The 26,886-nt window shown below is 30.8% G+C and overlaps 3 protein-coding genes across 3 annotated transcripts; all 3 read left to right on the top strand.

Annotated features, from left to right (window-relative positions):
* The first annotated feature begins 5,664 nt into the window (after positions 1 to 5,664).
* Positions 5,665 to 6,979, top strand: LOC114186679 (basic helix-loop-helix (bHLH) DNA-binding superfamily protein). Its single transcript, XM_028074656.2, has 3 exons — positions 5,665 to 5,975; positions 6,145 to 6,480; positions 6,640 to 6,979. The coding sequence occupies exons 1-3, from the start codon at positions 5,853 to 5,855 to the stop codon at positions 6,721 to 6,723; spliced, it is 543 nt and encodes a 180-aa protein (XP_027930457.1). The 5' UTR covers positions 5,665 to 5,852; the 3' UTR covers positions 6,724 to 6,979.
* A 6,812-nt stretch (positions 6,980 to 13,791) lies between these two features.
* LOC114187875 (Eukaryotic translation initiation factor 3 subunit 7 (eIF-3)) lies at positions 13,792 to 17,076 on the top strand. The gene is made up of 2 exons (XM_028076263.2): positions 13,792 to 15,560; positions 16,719 to 17,076. Exon 1 carries the CDS (start codon positions 13,866 to 13,868, stop codon positions 15,555 to 15,557), a length of 1,692 nt encoding a protein of 563 aa, XP_027932064.1. The 5' UTR covers positions 13,792 to 13,865; the 3' UTR covers positions 15,558 to 15,560; positions 16,719 to 17,076.
* Positions 17,077 to 25,807: 8,731 nt separating this feature from the next.
* Positions 25,808 to 26,886, top strand: LOC114186998 (VQ motif-containing protein). The gene is made up of 2 exons (XM_028075095.2): positions 25,808 to 25,941; positions 26,085 to 26,886. The coding sequence occupies exon 2, from the start codon at positions 26,087 to 26,089 to the stop codon at positions 26,708 to 26,710; it is 624 nt and encodes a 207-aa protein (XP_027930896.1). The 5' UTR covers positions 25,808 to 25,941; positions 26,085 to 26,086; the 3' UTR covers positions 26,711 to 26,886.

The following is a 26,886-nucleotide window of genomic DNA, read 5'->3' as shown; positions in this document are numbered from 1 at the left end:
TTAAAACTCAACGCGCTTTCCTCTATATATATGAGCATACTATTCTTTAACAAAACAATAACATAACCTTAACAGAAAAATAAATCAGTAAATGTATCAATATTATTAAAAAAATAAAAATATATATATTCTACACTCAAAACTAAAATTTTAATAAATATATTATGATTAAGAATTTTGAAAACTTAACAAATTTCAAAGCCTACATATAATTTACAAAATCGTATGGAATTTAAAATATAATGTTTGTATTAAATATAACATGACTAATACAATTTTAAATACTTAAAAAAAATTAAAATTCAAATATAATTTTCCAACATCAAAAATTTAAATAGAAAAAAATTTACCGTTCTTTAGTTTAGCATACATACTCATGAGATCCATTTTAGAAAGTTTAAAAAATAACAATGACAATGTTTTATGATAAAGTTAGAATTTTACTTCATGTCTCTCATGATAAATATTTTTGTTTTTATATAAATACATATTTAAATTTATAAAATTTAAAAAATAAGAGTATCCGTTTTTTTTTAAATCTTATTTGAATACTGCTAAATTCCGTTGTCTTCTACTTCCTTTTATGATTTTAATTAACCGTCATATTTTTTTAATGTTTAAAACTTTTGATGAATATCATAGAATCATTTTTTTTATTAATAGTTTTTTTAATATTTAAAAATTTCAATTAAAAAGAACCTTTTGTTCCTCCTCGCTTCGTTCGTTGAATACGCATTTGACTAAAATGTATTTGCACATCGAAGTTTTTAGGTTTTTCTAGATACCATGATGGTTTGAAGACAGCTTTTTGACCCTTCTTTAATTACTCCGAAACAATGTATCTATTTTCGGAAATTGATTAAAGTTAATGAATGTCGTAAGACAAAAGTTATTGCAACGCGATTGATAGAAAATTATTATGCTTTGAGTAAAAGAGATTAACGAAGATTATTAAGAAATAGATTTTAAGATTAAATCAAATTTATAAAATTGGTTTTTAATTTAGTGTTTGCATTCATTTATAATATATTATAAAAGTTTTTTTAGTTAATATGCATCTTCAAACTCTAGATACATATCAGCGTGAAACTAAATATTAATAAGTGGTGGATAGCAATCCGATAACAAGTAATACAATAAATTTAATAAATAACAAATCTCGTTATGAAGCGGACCTTAGAAGATCTGCAGGGGACCATGACCCCCAGGATTTTTTAATTTTTTTAAAAATAATTTTAAAACAATAAAATTAATTTAATTTTTTATAAAATATAATATTTAATATTAATAAATAAAAAAATAAACATAATAAAGAGAAATAAAATTTATTGAGATTTTATTTTTTCTATTCCATTTTAAGTTTCTCACTTATTGTATTCAATTATTACTCTTTCATCTCTTCTTTTTTTTTTTTTTTAACAAAGAAATAGAAATTTAGTCTTAATTTTTTTTAAATAGATGAAAAATAAAATAATAGATTCGTTTTTTGTAAAGCGATAAAAGGGAAGATACCCTTAAGATAAAAATCATACAAATTTACTTCTGCACCTATTTTTAAGCACGATAATAGGAATTCAATTGTTGAATTAGATAATCATTTTTTAAAATTCAAATAATTATAAGTGAGAAGTTTCATATTAATTCTTTTGAATTATAGACAAAATGTTTCATATTAATTATTTAGAACTTATTATGAGAAAACGTGCTCAAATATGGAAATATGAGATGAAATTAGAAAAACTAATTTAAAATGAGTTTCATATCAAATACAATTTCAAAACTATAATTTATAATTTTTTTAAGAAAAAATATACAAAAATTTCAATACTAAATTACATATACTTTTGTTATATTAATAATAATAATTAAATATATAAATTTTGAATATATTATTTTGGTCTCTTTAAATTTTTTGACCAAGATCCGTCACTAATTATAATAGATTTTAAATTAACTTATAAAGTAATATTTACGCTCATTTATATTCTATTGACGCGAGATATATATAAAAAAAATTATTTAAGTCATCCTAGTAATATTGATTTCAAGATATTTGAATTATTGGTTTTGGCGTAATGCGTGTTCTCTTGCAGAGGGTTAGCATCTAACCACCACAACTTTTTTTCCCCTCTCCCAACTAACAAATGATACTTCCCCTCCAACCACATAATCTCATAAAAAAAATCACAACGTGGCCCATTTAAAGTATCAAAAAATTCACCTCGTGTTTCCCTCATCTAGTCACGACCGTCAATCTATACACATTTTTGCAACTAAAAAAGTCCTCTAATTTGAATTCAAGTTGTTCATGAAGACTCTACTTTCGTAACCCTTCATGCACTTATCACGACAAATGTGAAACTTGTATTTCATATGCCAAATTATGCATTCTAGCTAATGTTACGGGGTTAACCATCTCAGCATTCATCACCTCTCTTTTACATTCAATCTTAAAACTAATTCTCATGAATATATATATATATATATATATATATATATATATATATATATATATATATATATAATATTGTATATATCTATTGTTAATATTGTTAAGAAATATATTTTAAATGTAACTCAGCCTTACAAAAAATTATATGTAAGGTGAAGTTTTCACCCACTTATATTATATAAATTTACATTTCTCTAGTTGATATGAGATTTTCAACACATCCTCTTGTGTCGAAATATACATATCTCGAACGTGAGGTCAGACATTAATGGATAGTCTTATAATAGGCAGAACAATAAGTCCAATAAATGACAAATTTCACTAGAATTTTGGCAGAATTTGGTTATGGCTGACTTGGTCGAATTCGGCTGAACTTTGGCAACGGTCGACTCATCCAAATTTGAACGAATTTTTGTCGAGGCCGACTCGGTCGAATATGTCTGAATTTCAGTCAAGCCTAACTTGGTAAATTTTGGCCGCATACACCAGTGCAGGAAGGGCTTTTGGCAGCGGTTGTTTTTTATGTTCTGCACCGGTTCCCGAACTGAAGCATATTGGAGCGAGGCCAAAAGGTGAAGCTTTTTGGCCTCGGGTGTGACCCGAAGCCATAGATCCACGTTTATGCTTCGATTATCCTAGAAACCGAGGCCATAGAGTCTCTAAATTTTTAGAGATTCACCGTAGCGAACCTCACCACCGTTCGCCGCAAACGAACCTCACCACCATTTCGCCACGAACTCCACCGCAACAAACCTCACCACCGTTCGAAACCCTAATCGTGAGAGATCACTACGCTGCCTCCATCTTCAACGGAAAAGCAATCCAGATCGCGCCTAACAAAAGAACGCGAGTCATCTGCCACCAACATGAAACCCCAAAGCACGAGTGAGGCACTGGAACGAACCAGAGTTCCTCCACAGCAGCACCTTCGAACCTTCATCGGAGCAACCGCATCAGACCATTGTGGCAACAACCCCTGAACTGCGTAGGACCTCATTCTTCTCTGCCACGAACACGAACTTGCTGGAACGAACCCACCTTCCTGCACCGTTGACGTATAGCCACAACGTCGCAACAAAGTGGCACAGAGCAGTAACAACCTTCGTCGGAGAACAGTGGTGGTTGTGGTGGACGGTGGCGCAATGGTGCGATGGAGTGTGGTGGAGTTCGCGCAGAGAAGGACAACAGCTTCGAGTTTGGGATGAATATGAACAGTGTTGGATTCGCGAATTTGGAACCCTAAATAAGGGATATGACCTCGGTTCAATTAATAATCGAGGCATAAAGTGGAATAGGCCTCGGTCCTATTCCACCCGAGGCCAAAGCCTCTGCTGTCGATGGCAATTTTGAAAATTTGGAGAACTCTGAGATGTTATAGGCCTCGGTTGAGTGATAACCGAAGCATAAAAGCCCTTATAGGCTTCGGTTGGATTGAGACCCGAGGCAAAAGAGTTCGAAAAATTTCAAAAATGTCATCGCGTCCTTATAAGCTTCGGTTCCGCAATAACCGAGGCCTATAAGGCGATGTAAAAATACGATTCTGCACCAGTGATAATACCAAATTTTGGTCGGGGGCAACATGGTTGAATATGCCCAAATTTTGTGTCAGGACCGACTCGGCAAAATTTTGGTTGGGATCTATTTGACTAGATTCGGTCAGGGCCAACTTAATCTAATACAACCAAATTTTGACCAAAATCGACTTGGTTGAATATGGCTAAATTTTGGTCAGGGCCTACTAGGCCAAATTTCAGTTGGGATTAACTCGACTGAATTGGTTGGTCACAGCTGACTCAGTCATATACGTTCAAATTTCATCAAAGGTCGACTCGATTAATTAATTCGGCCGAATACAACCAAATTTCGTATAGGGCCGACTCCGCCAAATATGATCAAACTTAGATTGGATTTTTTTGGATTATCCATATTTGGAAATCTGAATTTTGAGAATGGATATCCAATTCATAGAATATATAAAATATAAATCATATTAAAGTTCAGATCCAATAAAATAAATTTAAATGGATTAAATTTTTAATAAAATGGATCTTAAATGGATTGAATCGGAACAAAAATCCATTAAATTGAATTTTTTCCCGCTACTAAAAGAACAAATTTAAACGAGTTGCGCCAAATTTTAAATGATTATTTCATAATTAGTATCTTTTTCATTAATATTTTTTTAATCATTTTAATTAAAAAGACTTAAATAAAATTCACTATAATAATTAGTGGATAATATGTATTTGTTGGATACCATAATATCTTTACTTGAGTCCAAATTTTTACTGAATTTTTGGTGTTATCTTATGTTAGTATTAAAAAGACACTTATATTGACAGTTTAAATTTTTTTTTAATATATATTTTAAATCATCAAATTTAGTATCTATAGTGTAATTTGAAAACACAACATATAATCATCACGTAAAAACTAATAAAATAATCTGAATTCATCCTTACATGTCTCATCAAGGTAATTAAGTACTCCTACCCATTACACACAAGTTTAATATTCATTAAATATATTGATTTAGTATTCTTTACATTTTTACCATATATATCATGGGTACAAAATATTTTGTCATGCTTACTCACAAGTCTTTTAAATATTATAGAGATCGAATACTAATGAAATGTTAATTAACTTATAGAAGAGATTATTACATTATTTTCTTTCAAAGAGAAAAGAGAAAAATGAGAAAGGTAAAAAATATTATAAAATATGAATCGTCACGTATCTTTTTGTTTGAACTTCGAATGTAACTTTAACTCCTTAAAAAAATAAGAAAATTTATCGATAATGTGAATTTTATATGTGTTTGACTCATATTTTATGCACACTTGGAGGGAAGTGTAAAGATCCATCATTTTCTACTCTAAAGTCAACCTAAATTTAGAGTTTTACTTCCGAAAACAAATCTACTTACAAGTAAGCTCACTAAACCATTTAACATATTGTACAAAGAATCAAGCATGTAGTGTATACACATACATAAATATATCCGAGTTTAATTTGATAGAAGCAAAATGTGGTTCACCGTGTGATGAATTTCTTTAGGTAGGGACCAACGTGTCCCATGATCCAATCGTGTTTTTGTGACAAAAAAATGCAAGTCTTGAAGAAACAAAATTTCATTATTAAGGAAAAGAAACAGTGAAACTTAAGACATAGCGAAAGCTAGCTGGGTCCACCACAAAGAGTCGTCACCTCCATCCCAATCTCTGAACTTTGATCAGTAGAATCTAATAATATTATCTTGCTTTTCAAAAAGACATTAACGATTCCAACAAAATTGACACCATTATATGAGAAGCGTTCTCTTTTTTCATGGGAATGAGAATTCTCAGCTGCTGAAGTTGAATCACCACACCAATCTGGTTGCACGAATAACACTGATATGGAGAACAACCCTAGTCCACCCCGAGTTGATAGAAAATTCATTGAGAGGAACAGAAGAAATCAAATGAAGACTCTCTTCCACAAACTCAACTCACTTGTGCCTCATCAGAAAAGATCAAAGGTTTTTTCCCCCTCTTTCACTCCACTCCTTCTCTTAGTTGTTCTTACATACATTTTATTCAACCACAGTGTTAGTTTCACAAGTCCTATCTTTGTACATTTAAAAAACTCTATTATCAATCGTTTTCTATTTCCATAGATCTTACTCTTTTTTTCTGAATCTGTTGTAGGCGGTTTCACTGCCGGATCAGCTAGAAGAAGCAACAAACTACATAAAGAAATTACAGATGAATATGGAGAAAATGGAGAAGAAGAAGAACATGCTACTAGGAATAGAAAGGCCAAGTGTGAGAATGAATGGAGGAGGAGAGAAAGTAGGGTTTAAATCTCCACGGATTGAGATCCAACAAATGGGTTCAGCCTTAGTGGTTGTTCTAATAACTGGTTTGGATTCTCAGTTCATGTTCAGTGAAACCATTCGTGTTCTTCATGAAGAAGGAGTAGATATTGTTAACGCTAGTTATAATGTTATCGAAGATGCAGTTTTCCATTCAATACACTGCCAGGTGAGCTAAATTTTCATCTTTACTTTCCATATATGAAACTGGGGAGATTGTTATGAATTGCTATATTCTCAAACCATAAATCATATCTGATATATAAAATAATAATGATGAAAACATGTAATAATTTTTCCAATAGCTGAGTCTGAATGCATTGTTCAGGACCAGAAATCTGCGAACGGAGCTGCTAGGATATCTGAGAGGCTAAAGAACTTCATCTATGAGTCTAGCTACTGTGCTTTCTAAACGAGAATTTTCAGTTTTCCTTCTATTTCATTTTTATATAAATTTAATTTTTATCCTTTTTCGTTGTTTTTATTTATTAATGTTTTATGTGTTTTATTTTTCTGTCTGTCTTTTTGCTCCATCTGTTCAACCCAAAGATGGAAGGCAGCTTTAGCTTTTACCAAGTTTTAAGATGCGTAAATTTGGTATGCCAGCTGTAATTTGAATTAAGATTGAAAAAAAAATCTAAGTAGTTCTGAAAGAATGTCTTCGTGATGAACCATTGATTGAATTTTTTTCTTAAGTTATGAACAAACTAATGTATTTATAATATATATATATATATATATATATATTCATGTCGAAAATAAAAGAAATGTATTTTTATATAAAATATTCACAAAAAGAAATATAATAACTAAATGATCATTTAGATCAAAAAATTAATAAAAAATACTATGTAGATATTTAGTCTACATATAAGTATGATGGAGGATGCAAAATAGAATTGCATTGTACCAGCTAGACAGTAAGCAAATGCATATGGTCTGATTCTGTCTCCTTGTTTCACGGAACGGAAAGTAGTCTTATTTTAGTGTTCTGTCAGGCAGACCTTGTGAACCAAATATAGAATTGAAGATTACTGTGAACTTATTCTAAGGAAGGAAAATCAAATAATACTTTTATCAGATTTTATTAAATTATTTTTTTATATTATTAATATTTTCTTAAATAAAACTAATTTTTATTTAAAAAACTAATTTTATTTTCTTTGTGTCCTTATTTCGTTATTCTAATTTTAGCCTTAATTGTTATTTAAAAAAATAATTATCTTATAAATAATTTATTTTTAACCATTAGTCTAACAACATTTTTTGTCTTCAACAGTTGTTTTAAAAATTTCTCTAACGTACATATTTTATTTTTTTAATTTTACATTTAACAACTATTTTTAAAATTCATTATATATTTTTTATTGAACGAAATTGAACCGAACCAAACCGAATCGAATCAGACCTAATCGAACCACACTAAACCGAACTGAACCGCACTAAACCGAACCGAATCGCACTGAACTGAACTGAACCTAACAACACTAAACCGAACTGAACCGCAATGAACCGAAGCAGATCGAACCGAACTGAAACTAACCGAACTGAATTGAACATAAATACTCTTTATTTTTGCTGAATATTAAAACCCCTTCAAAAAAAGAGGAGAAAATTGAAGGAAAAATTTTACACTTTCATAATTAATTAATATAAAGCAAAAGGATAGTCGATTTGTAATGTGCGTACAAAATTTCACACCGAAGATTTTTTTTCAGCACCAACATCACAATCGTGAGATCCCTCTTAAACAATTGAAACATAATATTTTTCCCCAAATTAAATATAGCAATTGTATAAATAGTAACATAAACAAACTGTATACTTTCATTAAAAACAACATTCAAAGGACAAGTTTAAAAATGTTTGTATTCACCTTTCACGAAAATAACTATTTTGTCAAAGTGGAGAACATAGAGTTTCGAAATTGGTAAAAGCCTAAATATTTAAGAAAAATATTATAAGACGATGAAAAAAATTATTTTTTCTTTCATATTTAATTTTTATTATAAATAGTTTAGTTTTTTTTTTGTTACTTTAATATAATACAGATAATCATTGTTAAGTTTAGTTAGACTAATTTTTTTCATTAATAACAATATATAAAGAGAATACCCTCTTTTGTTTGATCCAAATTAGTTATTTATAACAATATATAAAGATAATACCTTCTTTTGTGTCAATATTTCGTTATTTCAATTTTACCCTTAATTTTTATTTAAAAAACTAATTATTTTATAAATAGTTTACTTTTAACCATTAGCCTAAAAACTTTTTTTGTCTTCAACAATTGTTTTAAAAACTTCTCTTGGGTACATATTTTATTTTTCTAATTTTACATTTAACAACTATTGTTAAAATTCATTATATATTCTTTATTGAACAAACTTGAACCAAACCAAACCAAATTGAACTGAACTGAACCGAATCGAATAAGACCGAACCGAACCGCACTGAACCAAATCAAATTGAACCATACCAAACCGGACCAGACCGAATCAAACCGAACCACACTAAATCGAACCGAACCGGACTAGACTGATTTGAACCAGACCGGACCGAACCAAACTGCACTAAACTGAACCGAACTGAACCGAACCGAACTAAACCGTACTAAACCGAACCGAACCGCATTGAACCAAACCGGATGAACCGAACCGAACTAAACTAGATTGAATTGAACTGAATTGAACATAAATACTCTTTACTTTTGCTGAATTTTAAAAACCCTTCAAAGAAAGAGGAGAAAATATAAGGAAAAATTTTACACTTTCATAATTAATTAATATATAGCAAAAAGAGAGTTGCTTTGTAATGTGCGTAAAAAATGTCACACCGAAAAGTTTTTTCAGCACCAACACCACAATTGTGAGATCCCTCTTAAATGATTAAAACATGATGTTTTCCCCCAAATTAAATACAGCAATTGTATAAATAACAACATAAACAAACTGTATACTTTCAATAAAAAAAAAACATTCAAAGGACAAGCTTAAACATGTTTGTATTCACTTTTCACAAAATAACTACTTTGCCAAAGTGGAGAACATAGACTTCCAATATTTGTAAAAGCCTAAATATTTGAGAAATATATTACAAGACGATGAAAAAAAATTAATTTTTTTTCTTTCATATTTATTTTTTAATATAAAAAGTTTAGTTTTTTTATTACTTTAATATAATACAGATAATCAAATTAAGTTTGTTAGACTAATTTTTTTCTTCAATAATAATAATCTATAACTATATATAAAGGAGATCCCCTCTTTTGTGTCCACATTTCATAATTCCAACTTTACCCTTTACAATTTAATTATTTATTAAATTTTTAAAAATTAACGGTTAATTTTATAAGTTTTTATAAAACTATTTACTTATCTCCTTCTTCTTTTTTCTACTACTATTCATCAACAGTTATTTTTCTCATATTTTCTCCATACATTTCACTTTAATTTTTATAAATATACTTTTATTTTGTTCATTAACTTAATAACATTATAATATCATCTATAACTATATATAAAGGGGATTTCCTCTTTTGTGTCAACATTTCATAATTTCAACTTTACCCTTTACAATTTAATTATTTATTAAATTTTTAAGAATTAACAGTTAATTTTACAAGTTTTTATAAAACTATTTACTTTTCTTTTTTTTCTTTTTTCTCCTACTATTCATCAACAATTATTTTTCTCATATTTTCTCCATACATTTCACTTTAATTTTTATAAATATACTTTTATTTTGTTCATTAACTTAATAACATTACAATATCATCAATTATAAATATAATTCAAAAAATGCGTACACACATGTTTACGCTAGTAATATACAAAGAGGATACTCTCTTTTGTGTCCATATTTCGTTATTCCAATTTTACCCTTAATTGTTATTTTAAAAACTAATTATTTTATAAATAGTTTACTTTTAACCATTAGCCTCAAAACTTCTTTTGTCTTCAACATTTGTTTTAAAAACTTCTTTTATGTACATATTTTATTTTTCTAATTTTACATTTAACAACTATTTTAAAAATTCATTATATATTCTTTATTGAACAAAATTGAACTGAACCAAATCAAATTGAACTGAACCGAACCGAATAAGACAGAACCGAACCTCACTGAACCAAATTGAATCGAACCATACCGAATTGGACCAGACCGAACCGAACCAAACCGCACTAAACCGAACCGAACCAAACCAGACCGAATCGAACCAGACTGGACCGAACTGAACCGCACTAAACCGAACTGAACCGAACCGAACCACAATGAACCAAACTGGACTGAAACTAAACGAACTGAACCAAATTGAACTGAACTGAATTGAACATAAATACTCTTTACGTTTACTTAATTTAAATCCCCTTAAAAAAAGAAAATTTAAGAAAAAATTTTACACTTTCATAATTAATTAATATAGAGCAAAATGAGAGTTGTTTTGTAATGTGCGTAAAAAATGTCACACCCAAAAGTTTTTTCAGCACCAACACCACAATCGTGAGGTCCCTCTTAAACAAATAAACAATTAAAACATAATGTTTTTCCCAAATTAAATATATCAAGTGTATAAACAAAAACATAGACATACTGTATACTTTCAATATAAACAAAATTCAAAGGATAAGCTTAAAAATGTTTGTATTCACCTCTCGCAAAAGTAACTATTTTGTGAAAGTGGAGAACATAGAGTTCCGAAATTGGTAAAATCCTAAATATTTAAGAAAAATATTATAAGACGATGAATAAAAATATTATTTTTTCTTTTATATTTAATTTTTATTATAAATAATTTAGTTTTTTTTGTTACTTTATTATAATACAGATAATCATAGTTAAATTTAGTTAAACTAGTTTTTTTCATTTATAACAATATATAAAGAGGATATCTTCTTTTGTGTCCATATTTCGTTATTCTAATTTTACCCTTAATTATTATTTTAAAAATTAATTATTTTATAAATAGTTTACTTTCAACGGTTAGCCTAAAAACCTCTTTTGTCTTCAACAATGTTTTAAAAACTTCTCATATGTACATATTTTACTTTTTTAATTTTACATTTAACAACTATTTTAAAAATTCATTATATATTCTTATTGAATTGAACTGAACCGAACCGAATCGAATTGAACTGAACCGAACCAGATCGAACTGAACCGAACCGAAACGGATCGAACCAAACCGGACTGGATCGAACCGAACCGAACCACATTGAACCGAACTTAACCACACTAAACCGAACTGAAACGAACCGAACCGAATCGAATTGAATAAAATTGAACTTAACTTAACCGAACTGAACTGAACTTAACCGATTCGAACGGAACTGAAATACTCTTTGGTTTTGCTAAATTTTAAAACACCTTAAAAAAAGGAGAAGGAAATTTAAGGGAAAATTTCACACTTTCATAATTAATTAATATAGAGCAAAGAAGAGTCGCTTTTGTAACATGCGTAAAATATGTCACACCCAAAAGTTTTTTGAACACCAACACCACAATCGTGAAGTCTCTCTTAAACAATTGAAACATAATGTTTTTCCTCAAATTATATATAGCAAGTGTATAAACAAACATAAACAAATTGTATACTTTCAATAAAAAAACATTCAAAGGACAAGCTTATATTGGTTTGTATTCACCTTCCATACAAATAACTATTTCGTCAAAATGAAGAACATAGAGTTCCGAAATTGGTTAAAGTCTAAATATTTAAGAAAAATATTATAAGATGATGAAAAAAAAAGTTGAAATGGGAGTAGTGAAACAACGACTATAAAAAAATGGGAAAAATGCAAAAAGACATATAAGAGAATGATAAAATGTTAGTTAGAGTTAAGGTTCAAACAAAAACATATCAGTTGGGTGGGGTGTGAGGTGTTAGAATTGCAGTGAATGTGGTAATGTGGAATGACGAGAGCAAAGCGGCATGACCTTATATAGTAGTGAGGGGGATGAGAAGCTCACGATCATTGTCTCAATGGTGATGATTTAATTAAAAAATGGGGTATGCGCAGTGTTTAAGATAAGAGACCTTTGAATAAAAATAAGAAAATAAAATACATTATTCAATTAATGAGCAATTAACCGATAAAAGTTTAATTTTTTAAAAATAAACGATAAAACAATACTATTTAATTTTTATTACTTTTTTACTTTAATATTTAATTTTTATTGTAAATAGTTTAATTTTTTTTCACTTTAATATTTAATTTTTATTGTAAATAGTTTAGTTTTTTTTTTTACTTTAATAATTTTTTTTATTTCACATATTTCCATGGTTCAAATTGATGTTGATTTAAAAGTATGAAAAAAAAAAATTCAAACACATGCATCAATTTTATTTTATTAAATTATAATTTTTGTAAATTAAAGTATGATTTGTGCCGTATATATTTAAGTCTGTCAAGAAAATAATTTATATACATTGAAAAAAAAAATCTAAATGTTACATTATTTTAAGGAAATATTGTGTATACATAGAGAAATGTAATTAGTTTTGACCGACTTTTGTGTTCCATCTAATAGATAAAGATGATTTCCTCTTTTGTGTTCACTTTTTATTTTCTAATTTTATTCTTAATTATTATTTTAAAAATTAATTATTTTATAATTAGTTTATCTTTAACTGTAATCCCTTATATTTTGACCGTTATTCGAAAAAACTTTTTTTAACAATTATTCTATTTAATAACTATTTTGAAATTTATTATATATATTTTAAAATTAAATATTATTAATCTTAACTTAAATTCAAATAAAAATTAAAAATTATGAACACATGCAACAACAACACCTGTGTTTTCACTAATTAAAAAAATAAAGACAATTCAATTACATATAATTTAATTGTATGTAATCCATTTTAAAGTATTTTTTTTTAAGTTTGTATCTTTCGCCTTAAAACACCTTGTCCACTTAGGTGATGGTTATGGAAGAGGGAAATTACAAAAATATTCATATCAACATATATTATTCATTAATAAAACTTGATATAGATAATAAATAAATACTTAAAATGGATGCTCACAAATATGATCGATAACAAATAATTTTTATAATTAAGTCAAATACAGATATTATATTACCTGTAATATCCATTAACAATAAAAAATTAAGATATTGTGTGTATATTGAAAAGTTAATTTCAAAAAATTTATTTATTTCATACATTTAAGAGATCATGTTCTGCAAATTTCATATTCCATTCAAAATATATTATTATAAAAACTTGTGGAAAACATGTTTAGGAAAATTTCCAAAATACATAGTTCAAAAGTCATTTTAATGGAAAACAAAATTGTTATTCCAAAGATTTGAGGAGGTGGGAGAGGAAACTGGGGGATCCAGGAAGCAAAAGCCGAAAATCCAAGGGTGATTAGTTTCTAGCCCAGCCCACACATACAATAAGTAAATAAAACAATTGGTAAGGGTAAACACGTAACACAAACATTGTATAAAATCTGCTTTCTGAACTAGGGTTCCTCACTAGTCTTTTGCTCTCAGAGCACACCAATCTGTTCCTCAGATTCAACACTTTGCATTGAGCCAATGGGAAAAGCCTTTGACGTGGGAGCGGTTCCGTTCAACTCCGACGGGTGGGGACCACCGGAAACAGCGGCCGCCGGCGGTTCCAGCAACCTTCCTCTCAATGTCCCCTTTGCTCCCTTCTCCCGCTCAGACAAATTGGGCCGCATCGCCGACTGGACCCGCAATTTTAACAACCCGACCCGCTCCAAGAACCCCGCCGATTCCGTCTTCGACTTCACCAACGATGACTCCTTCCCGGCCTCCGCTGATGACGACGCCTCGTTCCGTCTCGTCGACGGCAAGCCTCCACCGCGCCCCAAATTCGGCCCTAAGTGGCGTTTCCAGCAGCAGCGTCAGCTTCCGCAGCGCCGTGACGAGGAGGTCGAAGCCCGAAAACGCGAACAGGAGAAGGAACGCGCTCGTCGCGATAGGCTATACCACATGAACCGCTCAAACCCTAATGCGCCGCGCCGTGAAGCCGCTGTTTTCAAATCCTCTGTGGATATCCAACCGGAATGGAACATGCACGACCAGATCCCCTTCTCCACGTTCTCTAAACTCTCCTTCACCGTTCCCGAGCCTGAAGACCTTCTCCTCTGCGGTGCTCTCGAATACTACGATCGTTCCTACGATCGCATCACACCCAAAAACGAACGCCGCCTTGAACGTTTCAAGAATCGGAACTTCTTCAAGGTCACCACTACTGACGACCCTGTTATTCGCAGACTCGCGAACGAGGACAAAGCCACTGTTTTTGCCACCGACACAATTCTCTCCACTCTCATGTGTGCCCCAAGGTCTGTTTATTCTTGGGATATTGTCGTTCAGCGTGTTGGGAACAAGCTTTTCTTTGACAAGCGCGATGGGTCGCAGCTTGATTTGCTTTCCGTTCACGAGACTTCTCAGGAGCCCCTGCCTGAGGCTAAGGATGATATTAACTCTGCTCATTCGTTGAGCGTTGAGGCTGCCTATATTAACCAGAATTTCTCGCAGCAGGTTCTGATCAGGGATGGGAACAAGGTTACTTTTGATGAGGCTAATCCTTTTGCTAATGAGGGTGAGGAGGTTGCTTCTGTCGCTTATAGGTATAGGAGGTGGAAGCTTGATGATGATATGTATCTTGTTGCGAGGTGTGAGGTGCACAGTGTGGTTGATGTGAATAAGCAGCGGTCGTTCCTTACTTTGAATGCTTTGAATGAGTTTGATCCTAAGTATTCGGGTGTGGATTGGAGGCAGAAGTTGGAGACTCAGAGGGGTGCCGTGTTGGCCACTGAGCTTAAAAACAATGCAAATAAGTTGGCTAAGTGGACTGCTCAGGCTCTTTTGGCTAGCGCGGATATGATGAAGTTGGGGTATGTGTCTAGGATTCATCCCCGTGATCATTTTAATCATGTGATTTTGGCTGTGGTAGGGTACAAGCCCAGGGACTTTGCAGCACAGATCAATTTGAATACTGCTAATATGTGGGGTATTGTGAAGTCTATAGTTGATTTGTGCATGAAATTGAACGAGGGAAAATATGTTCTTGTGAAGGACCCGTCCAAGCCTCAAGTTAGGATTTATGAGGTTCCGGCCGATGCGTTTGAAAATGACTATGTGGAGGAGCCACTTCCGGAGGATGAACAAGTTCAGCCTCCTGCGGAGGGTACTGAGGGGGCAGAAGCTGCTACCACAAATGATGTTGAAGATAAGCCGATAGACGTTCAAGCTTGAGAGGTAATTGAATTTACTTCATACCCTATTTTTGGGAGTGGGCGGGGGATAAGAAGTTGCGTACTCTGTTCTCCGACTCTTCCATCAAGTTCAGATTTGTGTTTTTTTGTAGTTTTTTTGGATGTAATAGTTGTATGTTCCTTTATAATATTTGGAGTTGTGCATGTTGGTTTCAGTTCGTATCTTTTTATAATAGAGTCTTCTAGTCATTGCTACTCTTCCTTATCATTATTTATTTGCACTGTCAAGTTCGTATATTATTGATGGTCGAAGTGTCTATTACCTGATTTGCTTGTGATGCTCCTGTTCCAAATAGTAATGTTCAAAGATATTAAGTCACATTTCTAGTATTAGTATCGGACAGCTGCGTTTAAGTGGGTTGAGTATTGGGAATACCTTTCTCATGTAAACAAGAAAATTTCATGAATTCCTAGTGATTAAAATTTTAAATCTTCCTTAGGTACGGATCATTTGGGATTCTAGTGGTAGGAGCTTTCTATGCATCTTTACTTTTTCGATTTAATCTCTTGAGGTGAGGATAACGGGTTCGGCAATCTGCTATACATTTATCACGTTGTCAAGACTGTCCCTTAAAACATCAGGCTGGCATTAGTAGTCAGTCATGTCTGTTACCTAGCTACTTATGTTCCTAATTGAATCTAAACATAAAATGTGAAGATTTCTTGCAAATATTTTCATAAGCCTTGGTTTTGTCTTGCTGACATTTACTTTCTCATGATTTACACCTCAGCCGTCCAAGTTCAATTAATTTTTACTGAACGTCTCTGTGGTCATCTTAGTTAATGTTTGGATCACAGTCGTCAAATTTAAGTTTCAATCGATTTCATTTTATAAGCCGAGTTTGCAAAAGCATATTTGGTGTTGCTTTCGAGTGAAACTTAATTTTTAGAGAAGTTGTAATTGTGGTGGTAGCATGACCAAACTGAGTCTGCCTACTGGATAGACGGAAGTCGAAGTATCATATGTTACATTCTTATTTCGTTGTCATTTTCTATTAGGCTTTAGTATATTAAATGGTTATAGATTGATAATGAAATCTTGCAGTTTAAAATCGTTAGATGTTGCAGAAGTCTCAATTTCAATCTTGTATTCTGTTGACATTATTTACTCATGGATGAGTGATTTTTGGGGACGGTGCAGGTCAGTTGTGTATCGGAGTTGATGGCCGTTCATTTGGGATCCAGATCGCGCTCAGAATAGTTTTCTTTATACATCCTTTGACGGCCAAAATTTTGCAATTAACTTCCTTTGAACCAAAACTTAGAATCTGAACTTTGAGTTTTTTTTTTATGCTACAGCCGTTTATGATTAATTAGACCTTAGCATTTCAAGTGGAATCACCAAATTCCAAATCTTACAAAATTGTGATACACTCAATTGGGCTCTAAATTATTGTGGTTTACAAGTTTCCATGTTGGCAAGTTTAATGTGTTATCGTGCGGTCTATCTACTGTAAACGACCAAATTAGTATGAAAAAACATGCTTTATATCTTGTAATTTGTTTGATACAATTATACTATCTTATATGCCATGTGAGACTCGAATAGGGAAATTAATTACAGAAATTGTGGGAGTAATAAAAAAATCATCAGCTTTATAAGTTGCACAGCAAACGGTGAAATACTCGTAAGCCAATCAAGAAATTGAGGAATAGATGTTTTTTGTCAATTCCCTCATGTTAGGTGGAATATATAAATATAATTTCTAGCTTGTAAGAAAGATTCATTGCTTTTCAGGTTAGAAGGTTTTACTTTTGTGTGCAAAGTGCAGTGTCCGAAAAAGAAAGTGTCTACTAAAAAAATCAAACTCGATATATTTGGAGTTACATTGAATTACTGCTAAACTACCACATCTTCTTGATAAATAGATTTAACTGTAATATATACGCCTTTTTATTCAGTTCTTGAGAAGATATCGTAGGCATGCCGAATCGTTTTTAACTTATTCATTTAAACTATTTAAGCAAAATTTTCCTTGTACCAAATTTTATTTTTCTAAACATATAAATATATCTCTTTACAGCAAGTATGTATTCTTATTTATTCTCACATCCATTTTTTTATTAGGACCAAATATTGTATTTTTTTGTAAAATATTAAGGAAACAACACAATTTTATAGGAAACTTGAGACTTTATTTTTTTTTGTGAGGATATATTTAAGTACCAATGAGTAAATTTATAAGTAAAGTTTGTATTTCTTTTAAAAAATTTGAAAGTGAAAATGGATGGATTTGTGGGAATTTTTTAAAGTTTATAATAGATTTAATAAATGAAATAAAATAAATAATAATAAATTAAAATGTAAAATTATTTTGTGTCCTTACAGTTATATATATGAGTTAAAGTGCATTTTAACTGGGGTGAATAAGAGTTTAGTTTGAAAAAGTAAAAGTTAAAAACTGCTTTCAAAATTTATTTTTTTTGTTTACTCACATTTAAAAACTATTTTGAAAAAAATATATTTTCACAGATTAAATCATTACACTTACCTGATATTTTTTAACTAGAGTATTGTGAATTAATGATATTCTCGCGTTTTTTTTATTGCCAATTATTCTAATATTGGCCCAACTAGGTGCTCTAGGGCTTTTTTACAGGTACAAATAATTAATAATCTCGAAATATTAAGGGCGCTTCTCCCTGCACCTCCAACACTTTTTCTGTATCCCCAAAAGTTACAATTATGCCTTTCATTAAGATAGTGGTGAAAGTGGGTAGGGACGCAGTAAATTTCATTTACTGCGTCGCCAACTTCTCTGCAAACAGCTTCCACATCCCGTTTCAAAAAAACAACACGTAATCTTTATGAAACGGATTCCGGCATCTGTTTCACACCTTTAGGAAACGGCTTACGTAAGCTGTTTGGGAAAAAAATAAAATTTTGTGGAAAACAGAATACGAATTCCGTTTCATAAAATTGTGAAACGGATTCTGTAATCCGTTTCAAAAAAAAAATGCGAATTTTTTTTGAAACGGATTACAGAATCCGTTTCACAATTTTATGAAATGGAATTCGTATTCAGTTTCCCAGAAATTTTAAACTACGGATCGCGATCCTAGTGCCCCTACTTTAAAGTACTCGTAACTGTTGATTTCCCTCTTCATCAACGGCTATGCGATTGCCTTCTCCTTCTCATATTTTAGAAGAGGCTTTCACAATTCCCCCGCTATTCTCTTTTTCCTCTCCGGGTGTATATATATATTCTCCAAGAAGCCGCTAAAGCCTATCTTGTGGGATTGTTCGAGGACACCAACCTCTGCGCCATTCACGCCAACAGGGTTACCATTATGTCCAAAGATACTCAACTTGCACGTAGAATTAGAGGCGAGAGGGCTTAAAGAGGCTGTTGAAATGCTTAGTGTTGCATTTGTTTACATATAGCCGTGTGTGTATCTATTCAACCAAGTGTTCTTACAAAGCGTCCTGCAAATTTGTGAGTCCATGCATAGTGAATGTAGTTACAACTTTGTAGGCATAAATGCTCGCAAAGAAACAGTGATGTTGAAACATGGTTTATTCTAAGTATAGGAATATACGTATTTTTTAGAGTTTTTTTACTACAATTGTACTGTTATTTTCTCAATGGAAAAGCCTTAAAAAACTCTCAAGTGTACTTTTAGTTTTGTATCTAACATGGTGTGCCAAATCCACAAGTTTCTTATACTTTCATAATTTCGGCATGCCCTCTACGTGTGTTGAAAAGATCAAAATACCTTTCTTTAAAATGAAATATTAAATTTTGCTTTACAATATGTTGTCTCATCACTCTATAAAAAAGAGATAATTTTCTCGGTTTATGTAAAAAAAAGAAAAATTTTAAACTATAAAAAAATGAAAAGAGTAAATAAAAACAAAAATCTGAGGGAAAAACTAAAAAAAGAAGAAAATATATATGTTTATTTTCTATAAATAATCTATATCAATTAATGCTGCTCATATATTTATATTATTTATACGTTTAATATTAAACAAGCACCTATTAATCTAAATAAGTATTAAATGTACCATACAGTGTCATTTAAGTTGGTGGTAAATTAATGAATTAAATGTTCAGTAAGATTACCAAATCCTCAGCCTAACGCAAGTTCTGCCATTATATATATATATATATATATATATATATATATATATATATATATATATATATATATATATATATTGGTGGTAAATTAATGAATTAAATGTTAAGTAAGATTACCAAATCCTCAGCCTAACGCAAGTTCTGCCATTATATATATATATATATATATATATATATATATATATATATATATATATATATATATATATATATATATATATATATATATATATATATATATATAACACCAAGCTTCCCAAATTCACACACAACAGAACCATTTTTTTCATCTGTTTCTGCAAATCAAGCAAAGATAGGTAGCTACACATATGGCAGATGAAGAGTATTGCAGCACTCACTCCTTAATTACATTCAACAATGTTAATTACGTAATCACATGCTAAAACGGATTTCACACTCCGTTTCGGTGAAAAACCAAGAAAACCACCAAAACGGATTCCACGTTCCGTTTTAGCTTCCTCCGACTCAGATTCCACAATCCGTTTCCGTATAAAAAATAATAATAATGAAACGGAATGTGTTTTCCGTCTCCCAAATCTCTCTCTGCTCTTTCTGCTCTCAATCTCAGTTACAGTATCCACCCCTTTGTGGCTACCCTCCACCCTCACTTATCCCACGCGCCTCCCTATTGTCATCCATTCTGAAGCACTTTATTGGCCACTCTCTCTCTCATTGCACCCCATGGCACATCAATCATGCACACACCCCACTCTTCCCTTAGGCTGTGTTCCTTTATCAATTCACATTCAATCATTAACACTCTTCTCTCCACCTCTCCAACCAGTTTAAGGAAATAGGGATTATGGTTCTATTAAAACATACTTGATCACGCTAAAACGGGTTTCACACTCCGTTTCGGGGAAAAACAAAAAAAAAACACCAAAACGGATTCCATATTCCGTTTCAACGTCCTCCAACACGGATTCCACATTCTGTTTCAGTCAAAATAAAAAAAAAGAGTAAGAAACGGATTGTGTGTTCCGTTTCACCTTCCTAGGAAACGGATTTCACATTCCGTTTCGGTAAAAAAAAAACAAAAAAAAAAACCTAAACGGAATGTGTGTTCCGTTTCACGCATGTTAGAAACGGTTCGGTGAAATATTAAAACGACGACATGGATCTTGTAATCTATCGTTAAAATCAATTAAAATATAAATAACAACACTACTTAACTACGCAAATGGAGAAGATAGGGGCCTGTGGAGTTGCGCGAAAGGAGAAAAGGAGAAAAGGGAGGCTGCGTGCGGAGGCTGGGGAGAAGAACAGTGCGTGCACGCTCCGGAGAAGAAGACTGTATGGGGAGGCTGCGTGCGGAGGCTGGGGATCCGCAAAAGTTGAGGGTGTATGGTTTTGGGGGTGCAGATGATATGCGGTGAAAAAGACTGAGTAACTATTATTTTTTACCATGGGCAAAGATGGAAATGAATTTGGTTTTGGGAGTACAGGAGAGATTATTGGAGGTGCATGGAGAAGCCCCCAATATTAATGTCTTTAATTTTCTTATAATAGTTTCAATATAATTAGGTTAATTGAAATTGAACATGAGATAATATGCTTTATACTAAAACATTTTTATTATCAAATTAAATTTATGTAGAACTTACTAACTTATGTAAATTTCATTTCCAATTTAGGTTACTACCTAAAATTGAAATAGAAATAGATTAAATTGAAATAGAAGTAGATTGAGAAGAATGTGTAAAAGTAACTCAAATAACAAATTGCTATGTAAAAAAAAGCAAAGTTGAAGTACTTAAGAAAACTTATCGGGAAAACACACATGTGAATGGAATTTTACCTTTTTTCCTTGACTCAAGTGTGTATGTTATAATTTTAGATATCGTATAATTCCCTTTGTTTTTATGGAAAAAGTAATATTATTATATGAAAAAGTGAACCTTGGAATAACGAATGCTAAGTTGTTAAAAAAAGTTTGGTCCATATCGAAACTCTAGGATCTTTTTGAACGGAACTCTTCTATAAACTCTCTTTTACAATTCAGAAAGATAAATAAAATTATTTTTATATAGTTAAAATTGAAATTAACTTATGTATTAGTTAATGTATTTGAAAAAGAATGATAGAAATTAATTTCTTACAAATGTAATGATATACAAAATATTTTAATTTTTTTTAAAAGTAAATTTATTTCTAAAACGATTCTGAACAAATGTCCCTAATCAGGACAAAATACAGATCTGGTAATGGTTAGATAAATCTAGCATAAAGCTCAACGGCAACAAAAATAATTGTGATATTGTTAAATATGGGATGCATTTCAATTCAGAAAAAAAAAACTATTTTTAATAAATTTGTCAATAATAACATATATATTTAAATAATATTTTCATATCTTTATTTCAAATTTTTCTAAAATATTAAATGCTCTTTTTCTATAATTTCTTATTTTTGTGAGGTGGGTACTTAAGCTCACTATTAGAAATATAGGTATTTTATATAAAAATATCTTTCCTCACTTCATGATTTTATATATTCTTTAGTTAAGTGATTCAATTTATATTTACATATTGTAGAGTTTCACAGCTTGTTATGGATTTTGTCCTAGAAAAAAAAAATACCTGAATTAATTAAGTAAAAACTGTATTTATAAGCTGTACTTATATTAATAAAAGAATTTACTATCATGCAACTCTCTTTAACCAATGAGGTGAAAATGTGATATTATTATTATAAGATGAAATGATATTTATTCTACAAAATAATTTGGTCATAATTTTGTTACAAAAAAAGTTTTGGTGAAGTTAATTCTACAAGTATTTTATGTTTTCTTTTGATCCTAATTACTTAGGAGTTGTTATAGAAATTTAAATTAAAATGCATAGGTAACAGGGTTATGGTGTTTGTTATTGTGAGGAAAGAAAGATGGGAGTGTTGAGATGAATAGGATGTGGCAAAGAGTACAAGGATGAATGAAGTGTGAGTCATTATGAAGATGATTTTTATTGGTTTCTATTAGTCAATGCCAAATATTAAACCCCTTTTGACCCTTTTTTTTACTTTATGTGTCACTGCATTGGCCCCATCTTCAATCCTTTATCCTTTACCTCCTCAAATGCAACTCACATTATAAACGCGTGTCTTTACTTTCTCTACATTCTAACTTCTTATCAATCAATTTAGACACATTTATGTATAGTCATATTCATAAAAGAAAAAAAATGACTATACTATTCTATTATAAAAAAATAATAGATGACTGAAAAAAATTATTTTTACCTAGGCATTAATATATTATTTTAATTTTTTATAAAAAATTTAACTCAACAATTTTACCTACGCAAATTTAAAATTTATATGTATTTAAAGTAGATTGATGTGATAAATTTGAAAAACTTTTTCAGTTGTTTAAGAATTACATTTTTAATGAAATAAGCTTTAATAAAACTTAGACTCGACTTGCTATTTAAAAAAACTCACCTAATATAAGTGAGTTCATAGGTCTTTGTTGAATAGTCTGTTTACCCTAGCACGAAACGGTAACGTATAGCTAAAATTATATACAATTAATGATACTAAGAGTCAACACAACATTTCAAATATTTGTGAATCGAAATCAAAGATAAAATTTATTAGAAAAGTAAAATCAAACCTTTTCTGGACCAAAATTATATTTAAGTTTAAAATTTCAAAATACTGTTAAAATTAAGTTTTAATTAATTTACAATGTGATTTTAATGTATGAATAATTATTTCTTATTGTTTGAAGATAAAATAATATGAAGTCCAAAACAATCTTCTAATATGTTTTAATTTAAGAATAATATTTTCTTTGCACTCATAATAGAATAGGCCGTTAACTTGGAAATTGGTGAAATAATTTAATGTTCAGCCTATTATAACTTCAAAACTGGTCTCCAATTTAAGTGGTCCCAAAATAAAAAATAAAAATAAAAATAAAAAACAGTAAAAAGAACATACATCCAAAGTCACTCAAGAGTATTTTTTTTATTAAAATATTTTCAAATGTTATTTTGACTTTTTAAAAATATAAAAATCAAACATTTCTCACTTTATTTTCAAAAACCTTAATACTTTCAATGAATACTATTATGTATTAGTTAACCTTAATCTAAAATATTATGATATATTTGAGTTTTATATGCATTTTAAATGATAAAAACGTATAAAATATATTATTTTTAGTTTTAGTATTATCAGGTTATAACATCATATCACTTATACGAATAAATCCTAAAAAGATGATTTCACCAGTTCAATTATTGGTTCGGTTTTCAAAGCATAACTATTTTATTTTATAATATCTTTATTCATTTCATTAGTCATGTTTTAAGAAACAATTTAGTTCAATAAATTATACGAAAATACGTATGGAGTTTGTTTGAAATTATATAAATTTGTCTGCTTTTTTCCTGCTACTAAGTAAACTTTTACAGTGTATTATACTAACATTCCTTATATATTATACTAATTCACTCATTGTTGAAAAAGATATTTTTAACTTTGTATTTCTATAAGGAAAAGTTGTACCATATCACGAAATTCTTAAAGTAATTTATCAAGTGTATTTTTAGTTATCTCTTGGAAAGATAAAAAAAAGTGTATTATTTATTTTTTAATTTCCATTTTCATGTTGGATTTTATAGTCACTAATAAGAAAAGAAACAATGTTAATTAAAAGCAATTCAAATAAAAGTATATTATTTCAAATATAATAATATAAAAATATGAAACTGATATTTTGAGATTCAAGAAACGTTTCTTTTAGGCACTAGCCAACAGTCATTGTTGTTGAAAAGAAAAGAAAAGAAAAATTGTCAATTCCTCGTTCTAAAATTTGTTATTTTGGGAAAATATTATTAAGATTTTGACTGGAAAAATTGGATTTTCTTGAATTCCAAAACCACAATTCTATTAACTAATTAGTCGTATCATAAAAAGAAAAAAATTATTATAAATTTCTTTCCAGTAGCAAATCTAACTTGACTGTAATATTATATTTACTTTTCCTTGTTTCTCCGAATCAATCATTAAAATACAATTTGTAGCATAAGAAAATTTTTATATATTCTAAGTCTTTGGCCAGTTTGAAAATTTTGCATTATCTTCAGAAAAAATAATTCTCAACAATGAAAAATGTAACTCATTTAAAATTTATAAATTAAGTTAAAAAAATATATTAACATTTAAAATTTATTACAACCCGAAGAAACATTGGGCGGAGAGGATTGACGTCAGGGTTTGGTATGAAAAAGATAAGAAAAAGAAATTATATTTAATTTATTTGGTATCTTTTATTTATTTGATTCCATTAAAGGATAAAAATACTTATTCTATGATATCCGAGAAGAATACGAAGAAAAATGAGCGAGGACATATTTTTTTTCCTCCATTTATTTCCTTTCTTTTCACTGTCCTCTTTATACCAAACAATGAATGGTGTATTTTAACAATAAATATATAAAAATAAAAAGACAACTAATGATGCATGCTTCATAAATATTTTATTTACCAAAAACAGAGACACAGAGCGACAACAAGACTTGTTTAAATTTTATTAAATTGAATTAAAATACAAAGGCAGTTAATGCTCACAAGTTTTGTTTTAAAATTAAGTAAATTTAATTTGAACTTATCAAATATAGTTGATATATGCATAATAAATAGTTTCCGTTACCCTTCCTACATTAAATTATGCAATAATCAGACAAATTAACGCTGACAAATTGTTTTAACGTAGATATATCATTAAACATAATTTAATATAAATGTGTAAATTGCCATAAAAGTCTTTCTACTATTAAATGTTCTTTTGTAGTCAAACGTAATAAAATACATTCATGTTTAATGAATTTCGATCAATTCAACATTATCATTTTAAAAAATACTTTTAAACTGAAGTTTGAACACCAGCTTCAATAAAACTATATGATTGAAGGAAAGAAGTTTAGGAAATAAAATTTTTGTTGAGTGCAGTTAAAAAAAAACAGTAAATGAATTTAATAATATTCTTAATGAATATGAAATAAAATACGTTTGTTTGGTGAATTGAAATTTAGAAGAAAAGGAAATTAGAAATAGGACATGATAATTTGCAATTGAATACACACATGCATTAATTATTGTGAAGGAAAAGAAAGAGTTTCCAATCTTGCATGTCACATATTTGTATTAAGTAGAGTACAAAGTGCAGACAATGTATTATGAGTAATCACTGTCAGTGCAGTGTAGCACACAAGAAGTAGATAGCGCGTAGGGACCGGAGTTCAAGAATCTAAGGTCTCTACGACACATTTCATTTTTTTTCTTAAACGAAATAAAACAAACTTAAAAAAAGTCTCGTCTAGTCTTCACTTTTGTCTACTCACTCATCTCTTTCTTTTTCGTCTTCCTTATTTTTTTTTTCTTCTCTCTCGTTGCAGCCATGGATTCCAATCATTCCATATCCCCGAGACAGCAAGAGAATCAGAAACCATGGCAGGGGCTGCAATCTCCGAAACCCGTGGCTAGATCCGAACCCGGGAGCCCGTACCCGACAACGTTCGTCCAAGCCGACACGTCGTCGTTCAAGCAAGTAGTCCAAATGCTGACAGGGTCCTCGGAGACAGCGAAACAAGCGTCCTCGAAACCCGCGGCGAACCCGACCCACAGCATCCCGCCCATGAAATCCGTTCCGAACAAGAAGCAACAGTTCAAGCTGTACGAGCGGAGGACGAACTCCCTGAAGAACAACCTCAACATCAACCCCCTCACCTCGTTTTTCTCGCCTCGCAAACCCGACATGCTCTCGCCCAGCATCCTCGACTTCCCCGCACTCGTCCTGAGCCCCGTAACGCCCCTCATACCCGACCCGTTCGACCGATCCAACGCGCCTCCTTCCCTGGACTCCGAAGCCGAAGATAAAGCCATCAAAGAGAAGGGTTTCTTCTTGCACCCCTCTCCCGCTTCTACCCCCAGAGACGCCGAACCCCGCTTGCTCCCTCTCTTCCCCACCACCTCTCCCAGAGCCTCAGCTCCTTCTCCTTCTTCTTCCACCGCCGCTTCTTGAATCGCTTCTCTTTGCTATTGCCCCGTTTCGGATTTTATGTAAGATTCTTATATAATTTCTGTTTTATTATTGCCATTCATGCCGGTTAGAGAGATCCGTTCAGAATTTGTAATGCTTATCGAGAGAAGGGAATAATCCTGCTTTAATTGTATGTATAAATTATGCCGTTTTCCCAA

Source organism: Vigna unguiculata, chromosome 6, assembly GCF_037176805.1.
Source record: "Vigna unguiculata cultivar grain cowpea cultivar isolate G323 ecotype 2 chromosome 6, ASM3717680v1, whole genome shotgun sequence".
NCBI lineage: Eukaryota > Viridiplantae > Streptophyta > Magnoliopsida > Fabales > Fabaceae > Vigna > Vigna unguiculata.
Note: the sequence above shows the minus strand (reverse complement) of the source record. Positions and strands in the feature narration are given on the sequence as shown.

Coding starts and splice junctions, on each gene's coding strand:
- LOC114186679 (XM_028074656.2), top strand. CDS start 5,853: ATGGAGAACAACCCTAGTCCACCCCGAGTTGATAGAAAATTCATTGAG. Junction 5,976..6,144: donor CTCATCAGAAAAGATCAAAG/GTTTTTTCCCCC, acceptor AATCTGTTGTAG/GCGGTTTCACTGCCGGATCA. Junction 6,481..6,639: donor TCCATTCAATACACTGCCAG/GTGAGCTAAATT, acceptor TGCATTGTTCAG/GACCAGAAATCTGCGAACGG.
- LOC114187875 (XM_028076263.2), top strand. CDS start 13,866: ATGGGAAAAGCCTTTGACGTGGGAGCGGTTCCGTTCAACTCCGACGGG.
- LOC114186998 (XM_028075095.2), top strand. CDS start 26,087: ATGGATTCCAATCATTCCATATCCCCGAGACAGCAAGAGAATCAGAAA.